The sequence below is a fragment of the Pollachius pollachius genome (genome assembly GCF_949987615.1).
Source record: "Pollachius pollachius genome assembly, chromosome: 20".
NCBI lineage: Eukaryota > Metazoa > Chordata > Actinopteri > Gadiformes > Gadidae > Pollachius > Pollachius pollachius.
Window position 1 is genome coordinate 7,276,341 of NC_136953.1, and position 18,775 is coordinate 7,295,115.

The window sequence follows — 18,775 nt, forward strand, 5'->3', positions numbered from 1 at the left end:
TCCCCCTTAGGCACTGTTGAAAGTCTTGCGTTCATACCCTTAAACAATTAATAATAAATAATATAGAACGGCTATTCTAGAGCTGATTCAGCTGTGTCATCAGTTTTATCTGTAATTTCTAGTTTTCAGGCCTACGTTACGCCATGCTACATAGTATAGTATAGGGAGTTCAATGGTCCCCAACCTATGGGTCGGGACCGCATACGGGACCGCCACATATGGGGTCGGGGGACATTGCTGATTTGTAAGCGAGAGATATGCATTGATACATTTTATATTACATTAGAGGTTTCACACAGGTCCCAAAATACCTGCATTCATAGACACAAGTAAGCTAGGCTATCATAACCACTTAGTGGAGTGCATGTCCCTTCCCTGGCACACTGATATATTTGGGCAGATGTTGGTTAAAACCACCCTAAAGTCAGGTCATGGGGCAAAACAGGGTGGGAACCAGTGGGTTAGTTGAAGAGGTTGCTTTAGAACAACTGACTGTTATCGTCAAAGCTAGGCTATTCAATCTTTAGAGGACATATTTCATCTGCAAATTCAGGATGTTTTTCGTCTTTGCGTGTGTTGTGGAAGATCTCTCCGTCTGGGGCCTTCGTCCAAGTCAGATTGAAGTCTTTGTTCACCATCTTCTCCTTCAGCTTCCCGTGCAACTGCAATAAGACAGTCAAAGTTAGTTACAGAATGGTAGTTATATAAAGTTAGCCATATAAATATGTCATATGTTATATAATAATGTTGAGCTTCTAATAGTTTGTTACCTCCATAAAGTTACTTACATATCATGTTAGATAGTTAGTTCTATAAAGTTATTAATTTTAGATTTTAGCTATAATGTTAGCTATATAAAGAGTTATAGACCCTTTTTTCTGTTTGTAAACAATAACATTAGATTTTGGCTGAAAGATACAATATGTAACAATCGACACAGATCGTTCAAAATGGGTACTGCAGTCCAAATTCTCAATATTTGAGAAAGAAGGTAGGAAATAAGACCAAAACAAAATATTTCCGTTTCCCTTATTTTCTCTATTGTGTTTAATTCACCTAATAACAAATGACATGTGTGCCTTTCTCTCAAATATACCTGCGATATTGACCCCTCAAAGTCAGCTGACCTTCGACGACCATGGGAAAGATTTTGCCATGACTCCGAGATCTTGTCTGGACTAACAGACTGCGTCTATTGAGACTACATACAGTCTGAGACAGCTGAGAGCTAAGTTCAGCATACAGTGAATGTGGACTGTATTCTTCAAAACTTCCAGCTGAGGCTCTGCACCTTGAGAAAACTTTATTCTCATTCACCAGGCTTAAGCCTACCAACAGCAATTGAGTTGACCTCTGACCTGTTTCAGGATTGCCTCGCTCAATTCAGGGTCATTGGGGTCGATGTCTGCTGAGCTGAGCATTATTCTGAACGACTGCTTGCCTCGAACTGAAAGCAAAATGTTGTAGAGCATTTGAACAGTCAACAAGACAGAAGGGCTGCAATATTAGATCATAATATTATGGTGATTATCTTGCCTGAAATTGTTATTGTGATTATTTCATTGCGATTAACAAATTATCAATTAAATTAATATTCTGTGACGCCTGCTGTATATAAACAATAATTTCAATATCAATACAGGAATTGCTGTGTTGTAACAGTTTGTTTTAGGTTATGTCAGTATCATTTTTTTCAAATCTAAGACTACAATAGTCAACAAGAAAGATACAAGGACAGACATATGAGGTCAAAAAGACAGACAGATGCCAGACAGAAATACATAATATTTTATTGAAACAAAATAGAGCAAATCTTACCCCCGTTGCAAAGGAATTTGAACTTGGAGTTACATCATCTAACGGCCCATTGCCAACCAAAGTTAGATAAAGCCAAAGTGCAGCTATTCTCGGTCCAGGCAGGGCGGTTTGGTGGGCTGTTGTTCTTCCAGTTTCTGTACGAGGAGTTGCTCCCATCCGACCACGTACTCCAAAGGTTCCGGTGCAGTCCAATCCACTTCCATGTCGAGAGAATATGGATTTGGTACACCAATGTGTTCTCCTCCATGTTCCTTATGTTTGGCAGGTCTGTATGATGTTCCCGGCAGTACGACTGGGCATCCCACCAACTCTTCAATTTTCGGATAAAGACGATACTTGAACCACTGAGCGTAGCGTCTGCAATTAAGGAAAAGGAAAAGAGTGGTCTTTCTACATAATACAAGTCTTATTGGCCTTCTCCAGTGGCTAGTTGTAATTTTCCTACTACTTCTGAAGCTTCTACCTGGGCCTCACCATTTATGTTGTTGTCGAAGCAGAAGAAGTAATGGATCGCATTACAATCAGTTAGGTCCCATTCTCCGGAGCGTGTTCTGACGCATCCTTCCATGTCTCTACCGTTGATTGGCTCGTGTCCCCTCCAGGGCCAGCTCCAGGGCTCCACCTCTCCGCCGCTATAATTAGCGTTCTCCGACAGCGACCATGTCAAGGATTTGACATCGTCGTACAGCCCTATCCAGAGATGGGAGTTGTACTTGCGAGCTACTTCCACCTGCCTCTCCTGGTACTCGGGGCCGTGTATTGTGGCCAGCTCATCACCGTACTGCCTGCAGTGGCTCTGGGCTTCGCTCCAGGACAGGCTCTTATCGACAAAATAGTATTGATGAAGGGCTGAATGGACACCTGGGAACACAGTTGAACACAGGTAAACACAGGGTACAATCTGGTAACCTCGGGTAACGACAGGTAAAACACAGCTAGAATACAGGTAACGACAGGTACGACAGGTTAAACGAAGGTAAACACAGGGAAACCATTAAATCAATTGCATGTCAAACACAAGTCAAATAGTAACACAGGTAGAACAGGAGATTAGAAGAAAGAGTTAATGAATCTTACATAATTTGATACAGTTTAAACACTCACAGACCTGGAAACAGCAGAAAGTATATCATGCTCCCTTTAATCACTGTGAAAAAAATAAAAATATGCATTCAAGAAAGATAATATCACAAATATTAACCAATTATACATGCCAATATCAAACATGAACAGATTCATTCCAATTTTATGCATTTCTTATAAATATAGAGTAAACATTTCTTGTTGAAAAAATAATGAACTAACTGAGATAGCCTACACTGAGACATGCAGTATAATCAATATACATAATCTATAAACGTGTTGGCTAATTAAATACCAGTTCTTGAAGTACCTACTTGTCAGTGAGCTGGAGAGGACCCAACCCGTCAAATGTGACCGATCTGATAATCTGGAATATCTCTCTCTGTCTCTCACTCTCTTCTCTTTCTGTTTTAAAAGAATGAAATATGTATATACTGGAAGTCATGCTAAGTCTTCCTGTGTCTCAAACCACATGGTTCAAGGTACCCCTACTCGTGTCATCTGTCTCAGACATTAGTTTGACTATGGAGGAGGATGGGTTTACGTTCAGTTTTGATTTGCCCATAACCAAACTTGGAGTATTTAAAAAAATACGTTCCTATATATACATTTGCATGGTAAAAACAGAGACGTTGAAAACATTTGCAGATTCAAATCAAAAGGTGAACTTAATCCAACCATTTCAGCAGAACATAATTGAGCATCATATACAGATATATTAGTTATGTATTAGAGCGGCAGGAGAGTGGTTTGGCTGTTTGATCACCAATGTCCTCAGCTTACCTGTAGTCATCCCTGAGCAAGATGACCCCTAACCCCTACCTTCTCCTTAATGACCTGTCTCTGTATCTACTGTAAGGCCCTTTGCATAAAAGCATCTGCCGGAAAAACTACCTAAATTCAGGCTACAATACTGTAAAAACACACAATAGTATGTACTATTATGAAAATACTATGGTATTATTGTAACTATGTAAATTGATTAGTCATGACAACTGGTGTGTCATAACAGGCTGGGATCTTTTGTTTGACTGTATTGTTTATAGCAGAAGTTGTGTCGGACCGAGAGCCCATGGCTGATTTGGCTCTTGAAGGGTTCTGAGAATGCAAAACACATGGAAACGAGTTTAATTTGTGTTCATGCAAAGCTAAATGACCAATAAAGTTTCTCTAAGGAGAGTAAGTGGTCAGGAACCACTGTTAAATAACCAACTAACATCTTATACCTAATATCCAATGGATGATAACTACTATTCACTAATATAGAATCATTAATATCTAATCACTGTATAATCAATAATAACAAATCGTTAATAACTTAGCACTTATATCTAATGACTTATTACTTATGTCTGATCAATATTAACTTATTGATAATAACTAACATTGTATAAAAGCGAAATTCTAATATCTAATCACATATCGAATCAATAATAGGTTATTACTAAAAAGGAAAATCGTATATCTCAACAATAACTTACATCTTATAACTTATCACTTATAACTATTAAGTAATAACTTATTCTGACTCAATAATAACTATAATCATCTAAGAACTACCACTTATATCGAATTAATAACATCTAATAAATATTTAATAACAACTAACATCTAATAATGAATCACTCATATCTAATCAATAATAATATTGACACCAATCACTTATATATAATCAATTATAAGTAAAATATATAATAAAGTTATACTGGCTAATAAATTAATAAAATCTAATAGCTCATCACTAAATTCAAATCAATGATATGTGAGAAATAACTAATATCTAATATTGAAAAACCGATTAATGCAATAGATCACGGTAGGTTTATTGCTTTCATTAAATGGCTAGTAAAACAGTTACTACTTTGTGGGATTTAACCAAATAAACACAGCAACATAAAAGGTGAACAATAATTGAAAACAAAACAGACTTGTTCTTCCGCACAGCGATATAGTTCCTCAAGACAGTATATGGTTGCCAAGCAACACAGGCTAGCTTACTTGAAGATTGGCTGTGCATTCAATCTAAAATTAATTGTTATGCAGTCACAGGTCTATGTTTACAGAGCATTTTAACTGCTACATGTCAATCAGAATCAAGGACTAGTACTATCTGTTTTAATAAATAATTAACTCTACTTGTAATCACATAAAACATTCACTTACAGTGAGTTTATTCGGTTACATATCATGAGGTAGAGGTTGGGGAGTATCTTGATCTAGTAGCCCTACAGTAGAACTGTGGACATTGAACCCAGAACCCAACACCCAACACCCTAACCACTGCACTATCCTTCACCATGTACATACGGATATAAATATATGTATGTTCAATTATGTTCTAATAAACTTGGATTGAATTGGATTATGATTTGCAATTCAATCTCTTGGCTGTACATGCCAATATCTTTGTTTGCATTAGGTTTTGAAGTTTGGTTATGGGCAAATCAAAACCAAGTCCTCCTCCATAGTCCAACTAACGCTGAGACAGACGAGACAGGGGGAAGGATGGGAGGGTTATCTTGAACCGCGCAGTTTGAGTCAAAGGAAGACTTTGCATTGGCTGCAAGAATTAAACATTGTTCTTTGTGGAGACAGGGAGAAATATATAACATTTGATCAGATTGGACACATTTTAATGTATAATCAATAATAGCAAGTCGATAATAACTTATGTTTGAGCAATAATAACTAATTGATAATAACTAACATTGTATAAAAGCGAACATCTAATATCTAATTACATATATCGAATCAATAATAGGTTATGACAAAAATGAAAATCGGATATCTCATCAATTCAATTTATCACTTATTAAGTAATAACTTATTCTGACTCAATAATTGATAACTAACATTCAATCAATAATAACTATCATCATCAAATAACTATCACTTATATCGAATTACTAACATCTAATCTATATTTTATAACAATTAACATCTAATAATTAATCACCTATATCTAATCAAGTGGTTTTCAAACTGTGAGGCGCGCCTCCCCTGGGGGGGCGCCAGAGTTCCTCAGGGGGGATGCGACGTGAGAAAAAATAAACCAGAAAAAGTAACAGAAAAAAACGCGAAGACGCAAAGTCAAACGCAAACTCATTGCTCCCGCTAAAGTAGCGGTGAGCTAAAAAGGAGGCTAAACTGGCAGTTTACAGATTAAGCTGTTCAAATGTATTTAAAAAAAGTTAAGCAAACCATGCTTGGATAAAGATGTTAAAATGTGTTAAGAAATGTAATTAAAAACTCACAAAGATGATTAGAATGTTTCAAAAATGTGTTTAAAATGTTTCAAAAATATCTTTAAAATGTTTCAGAAATATCTTTAAATTGTTTTGGGTCCAATCCAGCTCACTATTCTCATCGTTATTTATTAATAATATAAAACTGGGCGATTCTATAGCTGTTTCAGCTGTTTCATCAGTTTTATCTGTAATTGCTAGTTTTCAGACCTACGTTACGCCATGCGACATATAAGGGATAATGTATAGAACGCGGGTCATTATGTAAGGGATAATGCCCGACGAGGTGTCCATTATCAGGAATTAATGGACGACGCGGAGGCAACCGTTCACGCCTCCGCGTCGTCCACAGGGCACAAGCATTATCCCGCTTGTACCACGGTCACTTGCGAAAGAAAATAAATTAAGACCATTCATTTATATTTTCATGCGTTTTACAATCCAAATATAAAGTTTTTCACAAGCCACGACTTTGTTTCCCTGGTAACGCCTGAGGGTTTGACTAATTCCTGGAACAACCATTACCCTCCCGTAAGGTTCTTATGCAACGGATCGTTGTTCACTACTCCAGTGATTAGGACGGACCTTAGCTACGACTTGGCAACGGGCGGTATTCTAGTCCGTCGGCTTTGACTGCGTTCCCGTTGCTATGGTTACTCATTTTTGAGACAGGCTGATACAATACGCCAGCTAGCGCATTAATTGAGAACGGTCATCAGACAATTTGACTGGAACTACTTAGCAGGTGTCCATATATGAGGAGTTAATGCACACCCTGCAGCCAATCAGAATCGAACATTCTCCCAGACTGTGGTATAACGGGAAAATAAGCCCCGACAGGGCGAACAGGACACCGACGCGCAGCAGAGGTGTCCTGTATTGATACCAAATACGTCATTAGATGCAAAAAATCCTTTGTTTACCTTGACAGCGGTCAATTATACTTGGCAATGGTGAATTATGTAATATAATTCACCGCCGGAAGTTGTGATGGGCCCATGCATGTGAACGGAGCGTTGCACGACATTGAGAAGACCCGTGTAATAAAGTATAGTATAGTATAGTATAGTATAGTATAGTATAGTATAGTATAGTATAGTATAGTATAGGGAGTTCAATCGTTCCCTATCTATGGGTCGGGACCCCACTGGGGTTGGCCGGATATGAGGTCGGGGGACCTTGCTGATTTATGAGCGAGAGATATGCAATGATATCTTTCGTATTACAAAAAATATTGATAACAATTTGGAGGTCTCACACAGGTCCCAAAAGACCCGCCTTCATAGACACAAGTAAGCTAGGCTACTCCAAACCACTTAGTGGAGTTCAGGTCCCAACCCTGAGACACTGATATTTTGAGCAGATGTTGGGTAAAACAACCCTAAAATTAGGTTAGGGGGAAAAACAGAGTGGGAACCACTGGGTTAGTTGAAGAGGTTGCTGTAGAACAAGGTGCTAACTGACTGTTATCGTCAAAGCTAGGCTATTCAATCTTTAGAAGACATCTTTCATCTGCAAATTCAGGATGTTGTTGTTTCTCGTCTTTGCGTGTGTTGTGGAAGACCTCTCCGTCCGGGGCCTTCGTCCAAGTCAGATTGAAGTCTTTGTTCACCATCTTTTCCTTCAGCTTCCCGTGCAACTGCAATAAGACAGTCAAAGTTAGTTACAGAATGTTACCTAAATTACTATATGAAGTTAGCCATATAAAGATATAAATATGTTTGCCATATAATGTTGGGCTTTATTATTATATCCAAACAAAGTTAACAATAGGAAGTCAGCTAAATGAGGTCATTTCCATAGTTATTAACGATACATTTAGTAATATAGTTTTTAATTTTAGATTTTAAAGTAAGATAGATAAAAAAGTTGCTAAAAATCTCATTTTTGGAGAAAGTTTGCAAGAAATAAGACAAAAACAAAATATTTTTCCTTTATTTTCTGTATTTTGTTTAATTCACCAAACAAGAAAATGACATGTGTCTTTCTCTCAAATAGACCTGTGATATTGACCGCTCGAAGGCAGCCGGGGAAAGATTTTGTCATGACTCCGAGATTTTGTCTGGGCTGGCAGATTGCGTCTATTGAGACTACATACAGTTTAAGACAGCATAGACCTAAGTATACAATGAATGTGGACTGTATTCTACAATACTTCCAGTGGATGCTCTGCACTTTGATATAACTTTATTTTTTCATTCACTAGGCTTAAGCCTACCAACAGTAATTTAGTTGAACTTTGACCTGTTTCAGGATTGCCTCTGTCAGTTCACGGTCATTGGGGTCGATGTCTGCCAAGCTGAGCTTTATTCCTAACGACTGCTTTATGGCTGGAACTGAAAGCACAATGTTGTAGAGCATTTAAACAGTCAACAAGACAGAAGAGCTGCAATTATGACAACAATTATCTTATTAGCGATTATTTTACCTGATATTGTTATTGTGATTATTTCATTGTGATAGATTAGCAAATCAAGGAATATTATGTGGTGCCTGCTGTATATAAACAGCAATTATAATAAAATAACAAAATAACAATTGCTTGTAAGTTGTAACGGTTTGTATGTTATGTCTTTGGAAATGTTAGTAATTTTTGTGTTTGTTTATATACATAAATTGCGACTATCAAGATTAGCTAATTGCTGATTGCAAAGTTCCAATTCAGAATAATATGCAATTTATTATGCAAAGTTAACAAACAACAGTAAACAAGACAGACAGAGACAGACAGACATGAATTCAAAAAGATAGACAGATTAGTTGATTATTGAAACAAAATATTAAGCGCAAATCTTACCCACGCTACAAATGAATCTGTACTTGTTTTGACAGGGATAATCTCTCCATTGCCAACCATAGCTGGTTACAGCCAAAGCGCAGTTAGTCATGGTCTTCCCAATGTTCTTGGGCATTCCGGCCTTCCAGTCTCTGTACAAGGAGTTGCTCCCATCCGACCACGTACTCCAAATGTTCCGGTGCAGTCCAATCCACTTCTTTTGTATCGGTTTATTAATTTGTGAGAACAAACTGTTCTCCTCCAAATTCCTTATGCTGGGCAGGTCTGTGTGGTGTTCCCGGCAGTACGACTGGGCATCCCACCAACTCTTCCTTATGTTGATGTAGACGATACCGGAATCACTGAGCGTAGCGTCTGCAATTAAGGAAAAGAAAAAGAGTCAACTCACTAAATAATACAAGTTTTATTGGCCTTCTCCAGTGGCAAGTTGTAATTATCCTACTGCTACTAAAGCTTATATCAGGGCCTCACCTTTTGTGTCGTTGTCGAAGCAAAAGAAGAACAATTCCTTATTACAATTGGTATCGAGCCATGTTGTAATGTTTATTGAGACGCATCCTTCCCTGCCATTAACGTTGTTTGGCTCGTGTCCCCTCCAGGGCCAGCTCCACGGCTCCACCTCTCCGCCGCTATAATTAGCGTTCTCCGACAGCGACCATGTCCAGGATTCAACATTGTCGTACAGCCCTATCCAGAGATGGGAGTTGTACTTGCCACCTAATTCCACCAGCCTTGTCTGGTTCTCTGGGCCATGTATGGTGGCCAGGTCACCACCGTACTGCCTGCAGTGGCTCTGGGCGTCGCTCCAGGTCAGGCGCTTATCGACAAAATAGTATTGATGAATGGCTGAACAGACACCTGGGAACACATTTGAACACAGGTTACCGCAATGGCAACCAGGTAAAACACAAGGCGCAATACGGTGACCACCGGTGAAATACAGGTAAACCGGTAAAACAAATGCATGTCAAACACAAGTAAAACAGGAACACAGGTAGAACACATGTCAAACACAAGTAGAACAGGTGATTAGACATAAGAAGGAGAAATTAATCATATATCATTTCATGCAGTGTAAACACTCACAAACCTGGAAACAGCAGAAAGTATATCATGCTCCCTTCAATCACTGCGGAAAAAATAAATGTTGTATTCAATAAGGATAATTTCAAAAAAATGAACCAATCACACATGCCAATATCAAACATGAATAGATTCATTCATCGTTTTTATGCATTTCTTATTAATATAGAATACAAATATCACGTTGAAAAAAATAATTAACTGACTGAGACACGCAGTAGAATCAATATACATACTCTATAAATGTGTTGGCTAATTAAATACCAGTTCTTGAAGTACCTACTTGCCGGTGAGCTGGAGAGGACCCAACCCGTCAAATGTGTCCGATCTGATTATCTGGAATAATCTCTCTCTGTCTCTCACTCTTTTCTCTTTCTGTTAATACAGGCAATACTTAGACTGGAAGTCATGCAAAGTCTTCCTGTGTCTCAAACCGCATGGTTCAAGGTACCCCTATCCTCCCTCCGCCAGTATCATCTGTCTCAGACATGAGTTTGACTATGGAGGAGGATGGGTTTGCCCATAACCAAAGTTGGAGTAGCTTAAAAAAATATGTCCTATGGACACATTTGCATGGTACACTCAGTCACGCTCTGACCAGGACCTGCTGGCCATCCCCCGCACTAGATTGCTGACCTTTGGAGACAGGGCATTCTCTGCCAAGGCTCCCCAACTCTGGAGCAGCCAACCACTCCACAGCCGCTCTGCCCCATCCCTACCCATGTTTAGAAAGTAGTGGCTGGAACTCTGCACCAAGGCTGAATTTCTTGAATGTCTTCAAGTAGCCTACTGTATAGGGGCCCACTAACAGCTATATAAAAGCATTCATAAAGTAGCATGCCATGGGATCTTTAAAACATTTCCAAATTCAAATCCAAACTAATCCAACCATTTCATGACCTGTCTCTGTACTTACTGTAAGGCCCTTTGCATAAAAGTATCTGAACAAAAAAAGAAATCTCACACGATCTTCCACATACACAAAAGTATAACTACCTTAATTCAGGCTACGATACTGTAAAAACACAGATTTTCCATAACTATGTACTATTATGAAAATAACGTGTTGTATTATTGTAACTATGTAAATTGATTAGTCATGACAACTGGTGTGTCATAACAGGCAAGTGGTTTGGCTGTTTGATCACCAATGTCCTCAGTTTACCTGTAGTCATCCCTGAGCAAGATGACCCCTAACCCCTACCTTCTCCTTAATGACCAGTCTCTGTATCTACTGTAAGGCCCTTTGCATAAAAGCATCTGCCGGAAAAACTACCTAAATTCAGGCTACGATACAGTAAAAACACACAATAGTATGTACTATTATAAAAATACTATGTGGTATTATTGTAACTATGTAAATTGATTAGTCATGACAACTGGTGTGTCATAACAGGCTGGGATCTTTTGTTTGACTGTATTGTTTATAGCAGAAGTTGTGTCGGACCCAGAGCCCATGGCTGATTTAGCTCTTGAACAGTATGAGAATGCAAAACACATGGAAACGAGTTTAATTTGTGTTCATGCAAAGCTAAATGACCAATAAAGTTCCTCTAAGGAGAGGAAGTGGTCAGGAACCCTTGCTAAATAAATACCTATCTAATAACTAATATCTAATGGATCATGACTGATATCCCCTAAGTATTCACAAATATCTAATCATTAATATCTAATCAATAATGTATGATCAATGATAACTAGTCGATAATAACTAACCTAATAATCACTTATATCTAAAAACAAATATTGAATCATTCATATCTAATAACTAACATCTAATATCCAATAAATGATAACAGACATCTAAAACTTATCATTCATATCTCAAAACACATCTAATTCTAATAAATAAGAACTAGCATCTATTAACTGAGCACTTATATCTTATAACGTCTCACTAATGTCCTATCAATAATAACTAATCGATAAAAAATAACATCTAATAATAACTAATATCTGATATGGAATTACATATATAGAATCAATAATATTACGATGTAATATTGAGATGTCTGATGTACCCCATGGGGGTTGTACCGTGCTCCCTGTCAAATGTTGGAATGCTGTTGGTATTCTGTATCTGTATGTCATGCTTTAAACCCTACAGCAGGGTGCACCAGTAAAGAGTGGAACCAGCGCACAACTAAATTGTATTACCATTTCATGAAACAAATGGTCAGATCTATGACATGAGTGATTCCTGACCGAATTGCAAGAATGTCAACGTGTTGTGATCTGTGTACTAACTAATATACACATCAAAGTGTGGTAGTGCCTCAACTTTTTAGAAAAGAAACTCACTGGTTGTTACATCCCGGTCTCGGCTTGCAACATGAACGCACTTGCGCCTACGTCTATTACATCAACCTGCAACTTAAAAGGTGGTTTTAAAAAGGGATCAGCAAGCACTGGGTTGATCATAACAAGGGCTTTACCTGATCAAAGGCTTTCTGACAGGTGACTGTCATGTACTGATGACGTCAGCACGTCAACGTTGTAACGTTCTTTCTTGACGGAGACACCTTGAAGTAAAGTACGGTAAAACTTGGCTCTCAGTGTGTGCGTGATTCAATTCAGTTTCTAGGCATAACATGCCATTAGAAGTGTAACATTGGCGACGAGGATGACCAAGCTCGGTACTAGTTAAATCTGAAGTGAGTTTAGTTTGTCTACGAGATGGAGAACAATAATTCTAACGTGCCGAAGTTTGAGTGCTACAATGAGCCTGCTACGCTAGGACCTCGCTGGACACGGTGGCTGACAGCGTTTGAGCTGTTCGCAGACGGCAAAGGATTGATTATGGCGGAAAATGTGAGCGATAACACTAAAATTCGGAGAAGGGCATTACTCTTGCATCACGCTGGGACAGATGTGCAGGATGTCTTTTCCACTCTTGAGGACACGGGAGGTTCAGAGGACTATGTCAAGGCAGTGGATGCTCTGAACAACTACTTCGTGCCTCAGGTGAATACCGCGTTCGCGCGCCAATCTTTCTATCAAATATCACAGAACAATGGGGAGACTGTACAGCAGTTTGTAACGCGTTTGCGGCAGACAGCCAAAGACTGTGCTTTTGGGGCTGACATGGCTAACCAGCTAATGGATGCTGTACTGAGTAGATGCACTTCAGAATATGTGCGGAGAAAGTTGCTCGAGGAGGGCTCGGCATTGACTCTGGCAAGAGCGCTGGAGATCGCTGCACAATGTGAACGTGTTGAACAGCAAATGGCGGCCATGCGTGTGAGTAGCACGGAGGCTAAAGGCACTGGGACTGTAAACCAGATAGCCAAAGGAAAATGGGCGAATAAGAGCCGAAAACGTGATGGAGAGGAAAAAGGGAAAGAGAAAGTGTGCTTTAGATGTGGGCACGGAGACCACTTTGCAAAAGATGAGAAATGCCCAGCACGTGGACAAACCTGCAGAAAATGCAATGGTAAAGACCACTACGCCAAAATGTGCAAATCTAAAGCTAGCAAGGGGTCAGTGAAATATGTAGACTCAAGAAAGGAAGAAAAGCAGGATAATGATTTTGCATTTGTAGTATGTGACAATAGCTGCATTGACAGACTAACATTTAATGTGGGAGGTGTAGACCTAGTGATGTTAATTGACTCAGGGGCTACGACCAACATAGTAGATGAAAATACATGGGAAGGATTAAAGAAAGAAAAGATACAGTGTAAGTCATTCAAGTCAGATAAAAAACTATACACATACTCATCAAATGAACCACTACTAGTGAAGGGAGTATTCACATGTGAAATGAGGATAGGGAAAAGGGAAACAAAAGCAGAATTTACAGTAATAGCAGGTCAGGGAGTACCGCTATTAGGCCGAGAGACAGCTACAAAGCTAGGTGTGCTAAAGGTGGGTGTAGATGTAGCAGCGGTTACTGATGTAAAGGCAGAGGTTAGAGGGAAGTACCCAAAGCTCTTCACAGGGGTGGGTAAACTCAATACCAAGCAAATCAGACTGCACATCGACGACAATGTGGAACCCATTGCACAACCACTGAGACGGATACCATTCCACCTGAGAGAGGCGGTTGACAAGAAAATAGAGGAGCTGCTGAGAATGGACATTATCGAGAAGGTTGAGGGTCCAACACCGTGGGTAAACCCAGTCGTAGTAGTTCCAAAAGCAAAAGACACTGACATTCGTCTATGCCTAGACATGAGAAGGGCAAACAGAGCTATTATCAGAGGAAGATATCCGATCCCGACAGTTGATGAACTGCTACACGATATGAATGGCTCAGTTGTGTTTAGTAAGCTCGATCTAAAATGGGGCTACCACCAGATGGAGCTCACAGAACAGTCAAGAGCTATAACGACGTTCGCCGTGCACAGTGGAACATACCGCTACAAAAGACTCATATTCGGGGTCTCATCAGCGAGTGAGCAGTACCAACACGAAGTGGCGACGGCACTGGCTGGCATCGAAGGAGTGGCCAACATATCAGACGACATCATCGTCCATGCACCCGACTGTGAGACACACAACAAGCGACTACACGCCGTACTGGAGAGACTAGAGAAATGCGGCCTAACCTTAAATGGTGAGAAGTGTCAGTTTGAGATGGACAAATTAGTTTTCATGGGCATACTGTTGTCAGAAAAGGGAATAGGACCCACAAATGAGAGAGTGAGAGCACTGGTGGAGGCACGCGAGCCAGAGAATGCATCAGAGGTCCGCAGTTTTCTGGGTTTGGCTGGGTACAGTAGCAGATTCATACCCCAGTTCGCTGCCATCTCAGAGCCGCTGCGGAGACTGACCAAGAAAGATGTGCCATTTGTCTTCGGCCCTGAACAGAAAGTGGCATTCGAGTCACTCAAGAATAAGTTAGCCGAGGCGAGCACGCTGGCATACTTTGACAAAGATGCCCCCACAAAAGTGATAGCTGATGCAGGGCCAGTGGGCATAGGAGCAGTTCTGATACAGGAGCAGCAGGGAGCTATGGTGCCTATATGCTACGTGAGCAGGAGCCTGACAGACTGTGAAAAGAGATATTCCCAAACGGAGCGTGAAGCCCTGGCACTGGTTTGGGCATGTGAACGCCTACATCCGTACATATATGGCAAGAGGTTCGACCTGGTAACAGATCATAAGGCCCTGGAGGTGATCTATAGCCCCAGATCAAAGCCATGTGCGCGGATTGAGCGTTGGGTGCTCCGCCTCCAACCTTATGACTTTCAAGTAATACACATAGCCGGGAAATACAACATTGCTGATCCTCTGTCTCGTCTCCTGGGGGAGACGGCGAAGAAGACGACACATGCACACGGAGCAGAGGAATACGTGCGCTTCGTGGCGGTGCAGGCGACGCCCAGGGCACTGACTACGAGGGAGGTAGAGAGAGCCTCCGCAGAGGATGAAGTACTGTCTGAGGTGAGAAAAGCAATACAGACGGGCCGATTTGATAAGTGCTCAGCTTATGCCCGTATTGCAAATGAACTGTGTACCATTGGGCAATTAGTGCTGAGGGGGACACGGATTGTCCTACCACATGCTCTACAGAACAGAGCGTTAGCCTTAGCTCATGAAGGACACTTAGGCATTGTAGGGACAAAACAACATTTGAGGGGAAAGGTGTGGTGGCCAGGAATGTATGGGGCGACAGAAAAACATGTCAAATCATGCCATGGGTGCCAACTAGTGGCACGGCCTGACGTACCAGAGCCATTGCGGCCAACAACTCTCCCTGATGGACCATGGCAGGACATTGCCACAGACTTGTTAGGTCCATTGCCAACAGGACACTCCATCCTGGTAGTTGTAGACTATTACAGCCGTTATTATGAATACGAGATCATGCGATCCACCACGACAGACAAAGTGATAGACTGTTTAGAGAACATCTTCAGCCGCCACGGTCCGCCTGTCTCTATCAGATCTGACTGTGGGCCACAGTTCTTGTCATCACAGTTCCAGGACTTCTGTCAGGAGAACGGCATACAACACGTGAAGACGACGCCTAGGTGGGCACAAGCGAATGGAGAAGTCGAGAGGCAAAATGCGTCGATCATGAAACGGATCCGCATCGCACAGGCAGAGGGACTGGATTGGCAGAAGGAACTACGCCGATACATCAGCATCTACAGATCCATCGACCACTCCACCACGGGCAGGAGCCCCGCCGAACTCCTGTTCAAACGGAAGCTCAGGGGAAAGTTGCCAGACATCAGTACACCAAGGAGTGACCTCGAGGCCAGAGACACTGATGCTGAGCACAAGGGCAAGTCCAAAATGTATGCTGACGAGCGGCGCGGAGCCAGACTGTCCCCAGTGCAGGTGGGAGACAAGGTGCTTTTGAAACAGGACAAGACAGATAAATTCACAACAACATTTAACCAGACACCTCACACGGTAGTTAGTAAGAACGGTAACTGTGTGGTAGTTGAGTCACCCACAGGAGCTCAGTACTCCAGAAACACCACACATCTCAAAGTGTACACACCAGCTCAGCAGACACCCCCACCCGGTGGAAGTGAACCAAAGACAGTGAGTGAGACAGTAAACACGCCACCAGAACATGTTGTGACGTCCACACCAGAGACGCTCGCTCAGGGGTCAACACCATGCCGACCTCTTACAGTGCAGACGGAGCGACCGCGCCGAGAAGTGAAAATGCCCCAGAGATTCACAAGCTTTGTTATGAAGTGAATGTGTTATAGTAATGCATATGTTCATGTTTATGTTCAATGAAAATTAATGCACAATGCTAGAGGACATAAATGTTTATTGGAAAAGAACCAAAGGTTTATTCTGACAGAGAATATGTTGATTAGATTCATTATATGGTTAGTGTTCAAGTAGCCAAACTGAATGTTTATGTGAAGGGAATATTAGAGTTTTAATCCAAGAAAGGGGGGGATGTCATGTACTGATGACGTCAGCACGTCAACGTTGTAACGTTCTTTCTTGACGGAGACACCTTGAAGTAAAGTACGGTTAAACTTGGCTCTCAGTGTGTGCGTGATTCAATTCAGTTTCTAGGCATAACATGCCATTAGAAGTGTAACAGTGACCAACACTTTGCTTCCCCCTTCAGGTCAGTAAAGGGTGCTACATAGGCTAAGTAAATCAGGGGTAGCCAACACGGTTCCCATGGGCCGTTTGTCGCCGTAGGCAGTGTTGGGAAAGTTCACTTTCTACATGAACTAGTTCAAAGTTCAGTTCACAAATTTGAAAATGAACTAGTTCAGTTAAACGTTCATAATTCAAAATTTTGAACTACGTTCACAGTTCCAAAAATTGAACTAGTTCATAGTTCTTTTTTTCAATATGTTGCTGTGAGCTATTCGTTTTTTCCGGTATTTTGAACATTGAGCCCACTTTGAGGTTTGTCTAGGATGAAATAGAGTGGTTGAATCAAGTATCGTAGCTTAATACAGTTTTTATCGTGTTTTATTGCACATTTAGCGCATTTTGTAAATCCCATTGATTTCTGTTGGAAGACTCATTGCTCGTTGGCCGGAAACGGAAAAGCGGGGTGTTCACGTTTGGTTGTAGTTTTTTCGCTCGATTGTAGCTCTACTGATGAGACGGAGAATCGAGCAACTACAACCAAACGTGAACAGCCCCCCTTTCCGTTTCAGGCCAACAAGCAATGATTCTATGAGGTATTCTAGTCCGCTGAGCTATGAGCCAGATAGCTAACGTTATGGATTTTACATATTTATAATTCGAAATTCGTCTCAGCCTTTATACCACAGATACTCTAGGATCTATAGCATATAACCGCGTTGTCTGATTACAGTTTAATGTAACAGCAAGCTGGCAACACCGCAACTGCAAATTAACCACACGGAGATTACCAAGGCAACCGGTCAAACTGTTTCAGCGGGAATTCGAACACGATGAGATTTAATTTAAAAAAAAAGCGTAGGCCTGAATGTCAGATAATTCTACGATTATTTTAAAGCAAGACAAGGAAGGACACCAACGACCTTCAATTTGAAACATTCAAACACGGGAGACACCAACCAGCCTGGCCCGAGCACCACATGAAGCCCCGCCGGACTCAGGGCTCCATGCAGACCATCTCTCACTGCACCTGAAAAGAACGACGATCCGCGTTAAGAGACAAGAACGATTGTTCGAAATTGATCTCGGTTAATAAAGACAAGTTTCCTTCGAGCGGGAAGGCCATTGTGTGCATAAGCAAAAATAGCGTCTCAATATTGCACTCAAAAAGTTGCCGACGCTGACAGCGAAAAGCATGTAGCATTAGCTGGCTAGCAACAACGGAAACGCATACATATATGTAATAAACATGAGAGTATTGTTTGACAATGACATACACATGAAACATGTCTTCAAATATTAACTAAACGTGTCTAGTTTATATTTGAAGACATGTTTTACGTCGTGTCCAGTTAATTTTTTCATATAAACTAGACAAGTTTTAAATGGACTGTTCTGGACTCACCTGGCCTGCGATTTAAGTAGTTGTTGCTGGCAGCTGCTGCTCCTGTAGATGTGGATGGAGACCAGAGTGCTCAGTAGATGTGTTGATACGCTGAGAAAAGTAGTTCCCTTATGTCAACAATACTAAATCATTATTTGTTAAGAGTTTCTGTGTAGGGAGGTGAGAGACTATCAAGATAAAATGGTTTTGAATAAATGGAACCCAGTCGGCTAAGACAGCAACTGATGATCAGCAACCCTCCCACAGCCATGGACGTTAACTCGGGAGAACTGCTCTGCTCACCTTCACAGCCACACTCAATTTACTCCTGGTACGTCG

At 40.9% G+C, this 18,775-nt stretch overlaps 1 protein-coding gene across 5 annotated transcripts; it reads right to left on the reverse strand.

Annotated features, from left to right (window-relative positions):
• Nucleotides 1–7: 7 nt before the first annotated feature.
• On the reverse strand, nucleotides 8–18,683 carry LOC307091239 (macrophage mannose receptor 1-like). Of its 5 annotated transcripts, XR_013812722.1 has the most exons (12): nucleotides 18,458–18,683; nucleotides 10,034–18,082; nucleotides 9,415–9,801; nucleotides 8,944–9,297; nucleotides 8,391–8,482; nucleotides 7,711–7,785; nucleotides 2,927–2,965; nucleotides 2,601–2,679; nucleotides 2,293–2,508; nucleotides 1,819–2,175; nucleotides 1,359–1,447; nucleotides 8–662 (listed from the first exon to the last, which is right to left on the reverse strand). XR_013812722.1 is itself a non-coding variant. In XM_079758179.1 (7 exons), coding segments are annotated over exons 2-7 (1,029 nt in total). In that variant the 5' UTR covers nucleotides 10,311–18,082; nucleotides 18,458–18,683; the 3' UTR covers nucleotides 4,717–7,629. The 5 variants fall into 5 exon arrangements, 2 of the variants coding, with proteins under 2 accessions (XP_079614305.1, XP_079614304.1); XR_013812723.1 differs by having other exon boundaries at nucleotides 2,293–2,679; XR_013812724.1 differs by having other exon boundaries at nucleotides 2,282–2,679.
• Nucleotides 18,684–18,775: the final 92 nt, after the last annotated feature.